At 35.0% G+C, this 15,056-nt stretch overlaps 1 protein-coding gene across 1 annotated transcript; it reads right to left on the bottom strand.

Annotated features, from left to right (window-relative positions):
* Positions 1-1,437: 1,437 nt before the first annotated feature.
* Positions 1,438-9,772, bottom strand: LOC147069398 (uncharacterized). Its single transcript, XM_085950644.1, has 2 exons — positions 9,663-9,772; positions 1,438-2,575 (listed from the first exon to the last, which is right to left on the bottom strand). The coding sequence occupies exons 1-2, from the start codon at positions 9,668-9,670 to the stop codon at positions 1,867-1,869; spliced, it is 717 nt and encodes a 238-aa protein (XP_085806770.1). The 5' UTR covers positions 9,671-9,772; the 3' UTR covers positions 1,438-1,866.
* Positions 9,773-15,056: the final 5,284 nt, after the last annotated feature.

Here is a 15,056-nt window from a genome sequence, read left to right as displayed (position 1 = left end):
AACCTGTCTATAATAAAACGTATTCAATTATTATACTTTAAATATAAATGAATTTGAAGAAAAAAATTCTATTTTTATTATTCTTTTAGATATAAAATTAATTATCTACCATCTATGATGTCTACAAAACTTTTTTTTCTTTTGTATCGTTACTAAAACTTAGTCCTGATGCAGACACGGCCATTTGTAGCTGCGATCCAACACAGTAACTGTTGACGGTAGTCTCTGCAACGCAATCCCAAAATGTCGAGGGAAGAAGGAGAAATAACACTCGATGAAAACCCGAAAATATATTATGATCCACCAACTGATCTAAAAATGCAGAAAGCAGTTCAGTAAATTGTCTTTTTTCTTGGTAACATTTGATTTTGTAATTATAATTAAAATAATTACCTATATAATTTTGTAAAAATGGAACAAGCTGCGAACACAAAAAAAAATGGTGACCTTTAAGGATCCATCCTTGGCCCCTTACCATTTTCTTTTTATATTTCATCAATTTGTTGATTACTTCAAACTTCTTGATGATTGTTGTGAATTAATAGGACTAGTAAAACGCCATTAACACTTTTAAAACACAATATCATTGTCTCAACTAGATATAAGTTAATTGTAACTATAAGTCGCGCCTGCCAAACATTTTGTTAATGTATTGTCTATGATAGTATTTGTCTATTACTATTAATTACTTATTATATTGTATGTGTTAAGTAATTTTTTTTTATCATTTTTTTGTGAAATTTTATTTGGTATGTTTTTTTTTGAATAGATATAAATAAAATTATATAGTATCTTTTTAAAACAAATTGTTTTATTCTTGAAATACTCACACTTGAAGCACCCGCAGTGGGTAGTGGGCACACATCTACATAAATCTGTAATACATGAATCGTGTGTGCTGGATTCATGATCTAGAGCGGTGACAAGCAACCTTTTTTTCATGAGGGCCTAATTAAATGCCATAAATTTTGCAAATGAAATTTGCAGCATCGTGTCTCGGCCTGAAAATAGTCGGCCTTGGTTTGAGGATAGGGACAGTGTTGCTAACTGTTGTTGACATAAACATGCCAGACAGGGTATGAAAAGAACTATTTGGCAGGAAAAATCGCTAGATTTTGTGAAAATAAATACAAGTAAATTTACTTATTCTACCAATAATGAAGTCCATACCTTTGCTTTCGTTTATCGAAAAAATGCATGTGTAAAAACCATACATTTTAACAGAAATATATTTAAAAATTGACGAATACCTAGTGTGTCAACGGCATTCAAGTTCCGTTTCATGTTTGAAGACGGGCTTCTTTCTTGTAGGACAAACATAGATAATTAAAGAACGTACATACCTTTTTGATTAATAATTATTGATAAATTATTATTTTATATACGCGGAGATTTGGAATAATATACAAAAACATTAAATAATGCATGAAATTGTTTCATCGTGTTTTATTTCTCACTAAAATAGGGACGGATCTACCTGCATAAGTCAGAAATTTGATGCGCATGAAAATAAATAAACTAAATATCTAGCGTTTTTTCAATACATTTAAAGCTGATGGAGGCACCATAAAACGCTAGTAAAAACGCCACAAGCCAGATGCATTTTTTGCAAGCTAGACATCTATCGAAAAATGCTAGATCTGGCAAGAGAAACACTGGATAGGCATCACTGATTTAAATAAAATGTTTACATCTTGAAACATTGTCGATATTTAAACTTGGATTATATAATGTAATCAAAAACATGTGTAATAATAATTAAAAAACACTGTTTTACATCAATTCACACTTTAAAAATAAACAGTAGCGTCTCGGCACTGTTTATAAAGTCTTCTTAAAACTCGACAACTAATTCTATGTGTGGTGTTAAAAACAGCACAAGAAATATTCAGCGGGACATCGCGGCACTGAAATCTGTAATTTTGGACAATTCCAGATCCTTTCACATCTACACCTCGACCTGAACCGTCTCGTCTCCAGATATTTCCTATACCCTGGCTCCACAGTGTCAAAGTTGCCTCCGTAGTACTTCTTCAAGGAGAAAAACCTTGGTTTACCAAATTGTCCTGACGTTACGACGCCATTTTTCATGAAGAATTGTCCAGCTTTATTGTAAAGATCGTTTTCTTCTGTGTCACTGATTTTTGAATCAATGGGTTCTAATTCTGGTAATATTGCTTCGCTCGTGTCGAATCTATCTTCGCTTTCGTGGTTTTGGTCAGATGTATCTTCAGAAACTTCTGGTGTTTGAGTTATGTCCACGATTATCGCTGGTGAATCTTTTACAATGACCTTTTCGTCGCTTCTTGGAGTTCTTACTATGTCGATTACCGGAAGTATTTTGACGTCTTGTGGTTTTGTCGTAGAAAACGGGTGCATTTGTACTCCTCTAATTTGTAATGGTATATTTTCTATTCTGGATGTTTTTGGAGCTTCTTGGTAATTTGTTTGTAGACTTCTGTTTATTAGGGGCTTTATTTGAACGTATGTTATTCCGCTATTGTCTTCGTTTGTTGCTAAGCCAGCCGATTGGGTCGTTTGGTAGCCCTGCAGTAAGACGATCACTGCTAGTATTCTGAAAAATAAATAAAACAAAAACCGTTTAAATTGTATAGCAAAGTTTAGTAACTCATTCATCTGGATTAATTGGACCATTGATGTTAATGGCCCCACCCCCATTGTATGGAGGGGAGGACCATTTAAAAAAAAAAAAACGGTGTGTGTACCTACTTATGTACGCGAGTTAGAGTTTAGCGTTACTTCTTTGGCGTAACAAAATAGTAACAAAACTTGTGATAAACTAGATTCATTATTGTTAAATTGTACACTCAAGAAAAAGGACCGCTTATTGGAACGCCGTTAGTTTAGTTCTATACACTTTAACTTATATTACTAAATTATATAATGGTTTCTCGTTGTTTTTATTTTTAAAGTATCAACTGTCACTCTGATGTTTAATCGTTTGTTTACGTAAGGAATTGCAAATGGCCGAAAATAATAAATTCGCTGCCTAGGCAACGAAACAATTCTAAACTATAATATACTGTATCATAAATTCGCTGCCTAGGCAACGGAACAATTCTAAACTATAATATTATACTGTATAATCGTCACGATTGCAGTACCATATCGTGGCGTAAAGGTAGTGCGTTCGGCTGATAACCGAACAATCGGTGGTTCGAATCCAAATCGAGTGCATTATGTGTTACATGTCACGCCAAAAATACACTCTGATCTGATTTCTCAAACGCGCCAAAAGAACTATAACTTCAAAAAATATCCAATTCATTTATGATTTTTAAGATAACGGAAAGGGCAGGGTTGACAAAATCTAGTAGGTCGGAAGCTAGGGGCGGCAGGTTATATAAAAGTATGGTGAGACAGGTTGGTAATCAAGTTGCGGCGAAACTTCCACGTTAACATTATTATATGGGTACGTTATAATGATGAAAGGCCAAAGTAAATCCTCCTTGATGCCCTGCATTTTTTTTATCGCGTCGCTATTTCTCGTACCTAAGTTGTCAGTTATTGTTGGCCTGCTTCATTCAGTTGTATGAGAAAGCCGATTCCTTGCCCCTCTTTTTATTTAATACCTCTATGGACGGAAGTCTATTTACCCCGCCTACTACGCTCTTTTTCGTTTACGTACTTACTTTGAATTTAGCTATGGTCTACAAACACTACAGCTATAACTACGAATTATTACGACCTGTCACATCCACGAGTGATTATCGAATGCGCGTGGCTTAACGGTCATAATTGTTAGGAGTTAGGATGGTTAGTGTCCGTTTGTGTTGTCCGCTCTGTCTTGTCTTTTAGATATCCTATGTCGGAATATTAAAGCAAACATTGGATGTCTCAGCTAGTTATGCCAATTCATGAGTTCCGTTTATAAATCATCCGGGTCATGATCTTCAATCATGGGTCCTGTCGAAGAAGAAGTGATATTCTATTCAACCCCCCCCCCCCTCTTGTGTACGCGCCTGGCCTCACCGAACTCCACCTCCCCCGTGACATGCTTGGTCGTGTGTATCACCTGAATATTTTTTTATAACTTGGAATGTCTCAAAAGCAGTTACCCCATAGTCACCATGCATTCAAGTGTGCTTTGACTGAATTATGTACATGAACCTGATTGCATGGCCCCCACATCATGAAGCGGGCCCCCAGGCCAGGATTTTTGGTAGGGCTAAGGGCAGTGTGTTGCTCTACAGAATTATTTCCAATACTCTACACGGGTATTATCATTTAAGTATAAATCTTCATATGACGTCAAATTGCAACACCATACCTATATTTAATGGCCACGAAGGAAAGTAGCGACGCAGGCGACTTTTTTTGCTATTAGAGTAAATTTGTGGTGCATGTTAATCTCACTTAGCTAGTCGACCCACCACGCCGGGCCCACCAGGCTAGAGCCCTATCAGCCCCCTCCTTGTGGGGACCATGCCTGGTTGAACCGACTTGAACTCCTCTTCCCTCAGGATCACAGACCAAATTAATGAATTAGAAACAAAATCAAAATCCAGTCACGGACTAAGGCTTTGAAGCCAGTTTCGGCTTATTATTGAAAGACGATCAGACCATAGTTCGCAAGAAATACAAAGTTCGCCGATTGTCGTCAAATATTACAAAAATATTGAATGCGCATTTCATTTTCGTGACAAACTTTAAGGGGGGACATGCTCGTCGAAGGTCAAAATTGAGTTTTTATTGTATTTTCAAACCATGATACTAGACACTCCTTAAACGTTGTAGATAATCTATTTATATAATTTTGAAGCCTTATTATCCTTTATAGTTATTTTAAACATTTGATGACTGCATAAAGTATTTTTGTTACATAAAATAGTATTCTTTTAAACCTCTCGCTCTAATGTTTTAGAATATAGTCATATTTCGGTACATAACTGTGCAGTGGTGTTAAATTTTTTTACATTTATTAATTTTTAAACGCATTTATAAAACCATTAGTATAATTTATTACGAGATAATTTTTGTAAAATATTCACGATAAAAAATTATATTGATAATCTCTGTGATCCCAAATTTGACAAGAATTAGGCATTTTATTATTCAAAAAATCGGCAAGATTAACACATTTGAAGATGATTTTAAAGATACTTATTATAAGCTATATTTTTAACCATTCAAGTGTGATAAACATCTTATGAATAATGATTGCTTTATAATAATTATTGACCTAAGAATAAGGTAGTGTTTTTTTGAAATACGCAATTTTTTTGGCATTCCCCAGTAGTTAAGCTACAACATACGGCCGTAGCCATAAATTGACAAACTATAATTAAAGTAGGGAGTAAAATTATGTTAACGCGCGTGTTTGAACATGTACCTAACCGAATTTTTTTTCTATTTTTTTTAAACGGTACATGTTCAAACACGCGCGTTAAAATCATTTTACTCCCTACTTCAATTATAGTTTGTCAATTTATGGCTACGGCCGTATGTTGTAGCTTAACTACTGGGGAATGACAAAAGAAATGGCGTATTTCAAAAAAATACTACCTTATTCTTAGGTCAATAATTATTATAAAGCAATCATTATTCATAAGAATGTTTATCACACTTGAATGGTCAAAGACATAGCTTATAATAAGTATCTTTAGAATCATCTTCAAATGTGTTAATCTTGCCGATTTTTTGAATAATAAAATGCCTAATTCTTGTCAAATTTGGGATCACATAGATTATCAATATATTTTTTTATCGTGAATATTTTACAAAAATTATCTCGTAATAAATTATACTAATGGTTTCATAAATGCGTTTAAAAATTAATAAAAGTAAAAAATCTTAACACCACTGCACAGTTATGTACCGAAATATGACTATATTCTAAAACATTAGAGCGAGAGGTTTAAAAGAATACTATTTTATGTAACAAAAATACTTTATGCAGTCATCAAATGTTTAAAATAACTATAAAGGATAATAAGGCTTCAAAATTATATAAATAGATTATCTACAACGTTTAAGGAGTGTCCAGGATCATGGTTTGAAAATACAATAAAAACTCAATTTTGACCTTCGACGAGCATGTCCCCCCTTAATGAGTTTAATATTATGTTACAGACGTACTATAACAAAATATAACATGTGTTTTAATACGTGTTAGCATTGGGTTTATCACATATTTCTCCACAGTTGTGAATTATTATTCATTCTTTCAAACTCGTCCAGAAGACAATCCACTTCCCGTTAAGGTTCAAATAGACTATATGACGATCGGGCACATATATGCTAAGAGCGTTTTAGTGTCTATGATCAAATCTATGCCATTCCGACATTTATACATGCATATTGTATGACAGCTATGACATCGTATTTACACTCTGTGACACCCTGTGACACAGGACGCCAACATAAGAAACGGGTTTTTCGACATATATATGAACGATCGTCATAGAGTGTATTTGAAGCATTATGTTTGAGTTCTTGGTGCCAACCCAACGAAAATTATGCCTGTGCAAACATTGGTGCTCTCCATATTTTTGTACGGTATCGAGTCATGGACCAATTTCCAATACAATTTTTGTTGTCTTGTAAATGTGGTGTCGGCGTCGAATGCTTCATATTTTTTGAACAGAACACTGGACGAACCAGTCAATCATCCAGAGACTATATATAAAGGAACAACTCCGACAATATTATGTCTGAGACGCATTCTACAGTTTTTTGGACATATTATTATATATCTCAAAAGATGGGAGAATTTCAAGGTGGTTACGATCCTCAGTCATGAAGAATCGATTAAGAATAGACAGAAATAATTACAAGATAAAAAGAACTTTTTATATACAACGTTTTTAAATTTTCTGTTGAGTCATATAAACTTGACTTGATTAGCTTAAACGATCAAAAAAATTTGTACTTGATAGAAATAATATTGAAATGTCAATCATATTGATTTCCATAGTAACGCACGTATTTATTAGTAATTTAGTTGCTAGGACCTCAGACCCCTAGCAACCAATAATGGTGTCGAAATAACTTTTCATACAAAACAGAATTAACTGAAAATGAATTCAATTCTACTTAAAGATGGCTAAAAGGCCTAAAAGTATTAAAAAATGCATTGGCATCGTGTTCTGATATATTCTAAAAGTTTCAAATGTCGGGAAGTTAGTTAAAAATCGATTGCAAGATTTGTACCGGACAAAGAACCACCGGACAAATAACAATACGAGCTAAGAAAAACGTTGTAAAATACATTAATACTATGAATTATTCAAAAATATTTTTGCTGCGTTAGAGATAACTTATTAAAGTAAATTTTAATGATCAACGTAACCATTAACTAAATAATATGTAATACGATTGGATCCTAGTTTATCTTTGTCTATAATATACTTATATATTTTTCTTTTTAATGTTTTTTATATACGTATGGATTAATTAAAACACTTGTACCAATATTGAATGAGCGTCAGTGTATAAACCGAAAGCAGTTTTCAGACCGAAGGATAATCTTAGAATGACGCATTCTTGGCACGTGTTTAAGTTTATTCCATATTCTTTCACACTCGAGACCGGTTGCCCGTTAGATATTTCAGTTCCCATTAATTCCCTGATAATTGCCTTCGTGGAATGTTGAATAATGTATATTATAATGGAATAAATCTCTTGTTCTTTTGAACATACTTGCAAGGAAATTGTCAGTCAAAATGACGTTTTATATTATAGGAAATAGTTCGCTTTGAAAATAATCGTGATTTTTAATCAGTAAGTAAGCAAATGAATCCAAGGATTTGACTCAAATTAAATCAATATCTTAATATTATAATTGATCAAATCAAACTCTTATCAAAAGTGCATACTGAACTAATATTTGTATTTTTTAGAAAATAACCACACAATATTATTAATTTTCGTCAATATCACAGTGAAGATGTAATAGATGTTTGTTTCTGCTGGCATGTGATCTGCACTTTCATTTTCAGCACGGCAATAACTCTACAATATTGATTAATGATCACACATGTAAATAGGTATGGTTGCTGCATTATTTGTGAATGGATAAAAACATCCACGAGGGGTTTACATTTCGAAAAAAAATATCCATAACATTTTTCTAAGTGAGTAACATATAAATATAAGCATATTTTTTTATCTATTATGGCTTGGTGTAGGCAGGGTTTAATCGAATTTTAAAAACTATCTGTAATTTGTATTCTTAGTTCAATTAAAACAAAATTAGTAAAACTTAAAAAGTGTATTATTTTTGTCAGATCTAAACCGTCTACTGATATGGCCTGACCTAGGCAGGGTTCAATTGAATTTTGAAAACCAACCAATTCCATCTGCAATTTGTATTCTTAATTCAATACATACAAATAAATATAATACATAAGTTTGACCGGCAGAGCTTAGTGTGCACTATTTATGTCGGATCTTCACAGCCTACGTCCACCCTTCGCCACTGATCTACGTCAGATTAGAAAAAAAACTTAGAAAAAAGGTTGGACTGAGTGGGACTCGAACTCACGTCTTTACCTTTCCGGGTGAATGCTTTCGCATCGAAGCTATCGATCTTTCTATAATCCTTGCGAATTGTTTCTTATATCTACGTTTTAATTGATGTACTTCAAATTTCACCAATCGGGAGGCAATCTGCTTTCTGATCAATAAGTAAATGACTTTACTTATTTAATCATAACAGACGTCCGGCGCTAGCCAAAGTTTTATTATTGAAGTTCTTTTAGAATGCAGTTACTTATGGATAATGAAATTTTATGGGGACCCCAAATGTTATTGTGAATTATTGAGTGTCGACTAAGAAAACCACCCCTATTCGAAAGGCATTCATCCAGCAGTGGATAGATCCAATCAAACAATTGCTAAAAGTGGTGGTAAGCTGATAAGATCCGCCATAAATTGTGCACACTAAACTTTGTAAGTCATACGTATTTGTTTTCTTGAACTAGACTAAAATTTACAGATGGTGTTAGTTAGTTTTTAAAATTAAATTAAGCCTTGCGAAACCAAGCCATAACAGATAATAGTCAAAAAATACTCGCCCATCCATAAAATATCTTAAATTATGCAATTAAATCATATTTAAATTTGGATATTTTATAGATATAATAATATTGTTTATCAATTATAGTTTGGTTTAGGCAGAGCTTAATGGATTTAAACAAATAATTAACCAACAACATATTATTGTGTAATATGCATTCGTAAATCGACGAAAATAAATAAGTATGAATGAAAAAGTGTGCACAATTTTTTCTGATCGCCCAAAGTGTACCAAAACTATTATGGTTTGGTTTAGGCAGGATTTAATTGATTTAAAAACTTATCAATACTATCTGTAAATTGTAGTCTTAAGTTCAACGAAAACAAATAATACGTATGTCTAACAAAGTTTAACGTGCACTATTTATGTCAGATCTTAACAGCCTACCTCTACCCTTCGCCACTGCAATCTAATGATGATAATTATGTTGATAACTGTTTCGAGCTTTAAACCCATTCTCAGAACAATGATTTAACTTCAACTGATAACTTTCACTAGGTACAAATTGTTATCATTAAATAGGTTTAGATGGATTTATAGCTAGATACAGCGACAACTCGTTAACACTACTTAGATACCAATTACATGCAATAAAAAAATAGTTAATTATTATGATTGTTACCTTTTCATGTTGTCTCGTAAGTTGTCAATACTGTATTCCAAGATGTCGGCTCCCTGTTGAGAAGAGTTCTGTGTTGCCCCTCCACAATTTCCAGAGACACAAACACTCCTGACTTCAACTGCCTGCTATTTATAACCTATTTAAACGTCGCTATCCATAAACAAACGGGTCCTGTTAATCTATGCCCAGTGGCTCATCCACAGCGGGCGAGTTTTCCCGCCAAAATAAAACTTTTTTTATAATGGATTGTAAGTTTTAACAGTGTACCCCTCCTCGAGGGTGGCTCTTCTCGCGGTGCAGTGCGTAATGCGCTGGCCTTCCACCCGAGAGTTCTGGGTTCGATTCCCGGTGAGGACACAATATTTATGTGTTTTTCTCAAAGCCTGGGTGCTTGTGATTGTTCAACATTACTAACAATCACATTGTACGAAAAAGCAAGGACATAGTTATTAATAATTCTAAAAAAATCCCCTCCTGGTAGTATTGCTTCCCAGTAATGAGACAAAAAGCTGTTACCTGAATATATTCAGGACTTTGCAGTTCAGATGACAATAAACTTAGCTTGAATAGTATCTTCAAGAGTGACTTTACATTGTGTCTTAACCGTTAAGTGTTTGTGTCTTAACCAATGTGTGCTACCAACACTCATGTATGTCTGTGAAACATAGACTCTTAATGTTAGAGAAATACAAAAATTTAGATTAGCGCAACGTGGCATGGAAAAATGCATGTTGGGTATAACGCGTAAAAACCATGAACCGCGAGAAATCAGACATGAGGACGCGACGGATTGAGATCGCTAAGTAGATGGAATGGCAATGGGCTGGAATATGGGTCGGCGAGCGGACAACGGCTGGACAAATGCCGCTATACAGTGGTACCCAGGGGGGCACTAAACGCTCACAAGGACGCACGAACTCATAAATTTCGGTGGATGTACGCGGCAGCAAAGAGGTAGGGACCGAGAAGAGTGGAGGGAGCTATGGGGACGCCTTCATCCAGCAGTCGATCGACCCCGATGATTAAACCTAATAATAATAATACTTATTGTAAATGATCCCACGCGTAAGTAAAAAGAAATGATTTAAAAAAACAATCACTCTTCAGGTGGAAAGCGAATACATTGGTAGCATACCCAGAAGGAAACGAGTCAGAAAATTCTTTTATTTGTCTTTATTACATAATATAATGAAAAACCTATCTAACTTCATTATTATGTGCACGGACCTGTGAGAACTCCAGAGTTCTATTAGAACACTCACTATTAGAACACTATTTCAACCAAATGGGACTTGAATCCACAATCATCCGATTTGGAAGATGTAGCTTTACCAATTGCGCTATTATGGCAACTATTAATGAGCCGACTTTTTAAAATAATAATATGCAACTGAATTGATAGACTCTATTTCAAAGATCACGTACAGTAGCGATAAAACATAAGAACAGACGTGACATCGTGAACGTGCCTTTATAAACAGTGCATAGATAGCGTAAAAAGTTCTACTACCCTGCTTTTCCATTGCAAGATTTAGTGGCGTGCATAACACTTTTTATAATAGGATAGTACATTTACGTCTTCTCGGTCCTCTTATATGGAGTAGAGGCTTGGACGCTCACAGAAACGATTCTCAAAAAACTTGAAGCTTTTGAAATGTGGGTGTATAGGCGCATGCTTCGTATCAGCTGGAAGGACAAAGTTACAAATGTCGAGGTGATGTCAAGGATGAAAAAGACCAAAGAAATAGTCAAACTAATAAAAACCAGGAAACTGGCATACTTTGGCCACATCATGCGGCATCCCGAGAAGTATCGCCTTCTACATCTCATCATTCAAGGGAAGATCTCCGGTAAGCGAGGCCCTGGTAGAAGAAGAACGTCCTGGCTCAAAAACCTCAGGGACTGGTTTGAGCTCAGCACTCCATTCCTATTCAGAGCAGCGACGGACAGGGGCCAAATGGCCAAATTCATCGCCGACGTCTGATAACGGATATAGCACACAAAGAAGAAGAGTACATTTAAAAAAGAGAATCATAAATGCGCTGCATTTGGTCGCGTGGACTGAATTATATTATTGGTATTTGTTTTTCCCTAATGTACAATGGGGATTGGAACAAAATTAACTCCTGACCCACTACACCAGTCAGTTTTTGACTGGCCAAGGTGGATTCGTTAATAAGTTATTTGAGCTTTGACTTGTCACCAGATCAACATGTCCATGTGGCGGAGAACTACAGGATGTAAGCCACATCTTCTGGGAATTTCCGAGAATATGCTCCGAGATGGAAGAGAATGATATTCAATTCGGTCCAACTAGTTGTTGGGCCCATCGGGCCGGCCGGCATGGTCGCCACAAAGGCCAATTAAAAAAAAAGTCTTACTGCGGACGTGAAGATCTTTTTACATAGTTTTTGTATGTCCGTATTGTGTAGCTTTTTTTGTATTAGTATAAGTATCTATAATTAAATTAATTTTCTTTTATGTTAGTTCCCGTGCCTTTCTCTCCCATGGCACTGTTTACTAACTTAAGTCAACTCAGTCAAAGCTCACTTGACAGAGTGGTGACCTCAGTCATGGGTATCTGTTTCTGAGACAATACCAAGCGTAAACAACTGCTGATGCTTCACATCAAACGCAGGGTCCCGTGATACGCTCGATTAAGAGCGAGTGTGGTGCGGATGGCTAGTTTTGGAGGGGTCTTTGTTTGTGTTGTATTAAAAAATAACCTTACATTAATATGACGTCTAAAATGCAATGTATAGGCAGGTCACGAAATGGAACGGAACGCACCGGAGCGCCGTTCTGGCTCGTGAAATTTGTAAAATTATCGCTCCGTCTCGTGGAAAAAATATGTTGACCGTCTGAGCTAGATAGGCTATAGAATAGAAAATCTGACACACTTATTTTTATAAAATACACGTACGATTTCATAACTATGTAAATATCTTCAGAAAAATTGTCGAGTGCTCCGGTTCGTAAGCTTTTCCATTTCGAGCGCTGTATAGGTAACCATTGTGAACTCCCTATAATCACATACGCGTGCGAAAGGGGAACATTAAGAGTTTGTATGAGCTGTAGAGCTCTATGTGGACAGCTCAATGAGGTCACCTGTACATCAACCGCGCGCGAGAAGTGACTTGCGGCGATTACATGTGGACGGCCTGGAGCCTGGAAGGAGTCACGAGTCAAATCGTGCCATCTGGACAAGGTCTAAGGGGAAGATACTGTAGAATATAGAATATATTTATAATTACATACATAATAATTATAATAAATAATAATCAATAAATACCTACCTACTCTTAGTACAAGTACATTGTCTAATACAATTTTACCAATTGAATTCATAATATCTCAATACATTGTATAATCGTTAATGATGATTTGCGTTTTTATTTCTAAGACTTTTACAATTTTGACAGTATAAGATTATATGTATACGTTATGATGACTGCATGACATAGCTTTTTTTCCTTTTTGTTGACTTGAGATTTAAATTTTCGTATCCCCCTTTGCTGCAAACGGCAAGTTAAATGTACACCACTGTATAAATAATGCATCATTGATTGCATAGTGTGGCATGGACGGTGGACGGTAAAGATGCGTCCATCTACAATTCTACAAGGACGCGCGCCCTGCAAAACAAAGGGCTAGAAACAAGACGCACTACTAACAGGGTTGCCACAAATTTAACCTCTTAAATCGAATAATTATAATTTTACATTCCAAAAAAATAAGCTTAAATACACAGTTCCAATTTATAAAAAAAAAAATTATTCATTGATGTCGATGACAATATTATTATGAAGAATACAACTTGATAAAAATGGCGTACTGTCATTCGCAATTACGCTCTGAAAAATAGTTATTAGTTAAATTATACATGCTTAATATTAGGTATTGTGGTGATATATTAAAACAATGGGGAACATTTTGTAGTTTTGCATTCATTATGGAAATAATTCTTTTAAATAAAAAAGACCAGGGATTACAAAATTAATATGAATTGGCTTACCATACTGGGTACAATTAGAGTTGGGTATTTCCCGAGAAAATCTCAATCTCGAGTTTCGGGATTTCCCGAAATGATGAAATTTTTAATTCTCGAGATTCGGGATTCGGGATTTCCAGAAAAGAATTCTAGGGAATTCTCGAGATATCGTGAAAATCAAAAAACCTGTAAAAATCCTAAAATCAGTGACAAATTCCAAAAAAGTATGTTTTTTTATTTATGTAAGAAGACAAACAAAATAGAAGTTGGAAAACTAAAATAATTCAAAACACTACTTATTAAAATGGAATTTCAAAAAACACAGACTATCAATCGCTGCTTCTGACAATCGCGTACGCTTTTGAGCCTTTTCCCTGATGTTGCAAAAATTGCACTTATTTTGAGTCGACGTTGGCTTAAAATTGTGTTAAATGCCCATCAGTCTTTGAACGTTTTGTGTTTTCTGTCCACTTTTTTCATATAGAAAATCGTTTTTTCATTTAATATTTGATAATAAAGAAATCCTGACTCCCGAGAAAAGATTTTCGAGATTCGGGTTGGAAAATCTCGAGAAATTCTCGAGAATTCCCGTCGGGAAATACCCGAAACCCAACTCTAATATTACCAACTAATACGGTAAGTTTTTTTGAAATTTCCCGATTTGTCGAGAATTTTCGAGAATTATTTTCTGGAAATCCCAAATCTCGAGATTGAGATTTTCTCGGGAAATACCCAACTCTAGGTACAATTAAATTGAAAAGATCATAATATAGAGCACAACAAAATATTTCATATGGAATATTTTAGGGCTTTGTATTGAACATATCAATAGACAAACTAATCGGAAGAGAATGAATCTTTGGTACCTATAAAAGAATTCATTGCAACATAAAATTGGTCACAATTTTTGGTAGAGTGGACACAGTGGACATTTTTTGTCGACGATTAGTTTCTGTTTTTGTAGCCGGAAACTACAAGCCCTTGCCAACCATTTTTTGAATTGGACACATGCTGTGCCTCTGGGTTAACCCGCCGTTGCTGATGATTGATGATGAGGCACCCCTGCCTATAAGAGATGAGCCCAATCGCACCGCGCATAATCCTGCATTAGCGAGAAAACACAACGAGAACTTGCACTTAAATGCAATTATTTTTAAACGCGGTCATTTTGTGAACATGCTTCATCCTCATAAATGCACGTTAGTATATCATTTTACTCGTGGGTTTTCTTTACAGGACGCTGTATTCTAGCCAGTAGTAATGAGATTTAATCTTGCAATGATTTTAATGAATGTACTGCAGTCATTGACCTACTAATGAATACTGCCATAGGTGCAAAATATCAATATTAAAGTGAACACGTTAGCAGAATATTTTGAAGGCATGCACATACCCTAGTGATT

The sequence above is a fragment of the Rhyacophila brunnea genome, unplaced genomic scaffold (genome assembly GCF_057557595.1).
Source record: "Rhyacophila brunnea isolate RB1 unplaced genomic scaffold, BYU_Rbru_1.0 scaffold_23, whole genome shotgun sequence".
In the NCBI taxonomy this organism is placed as follows: domain Eukaryota; kingdom Metazoa; phylum Arthropoda; class Insecta; order Trichoptera; family Rhyacophilidae; genus Rhyacophila; species Rhyacophila brunnea.
The sequence above is the reverse complement of the archived record's forward strand: the minus strand, read 5'-3'. Positions and strand labels throughout refer to the sequence as shown.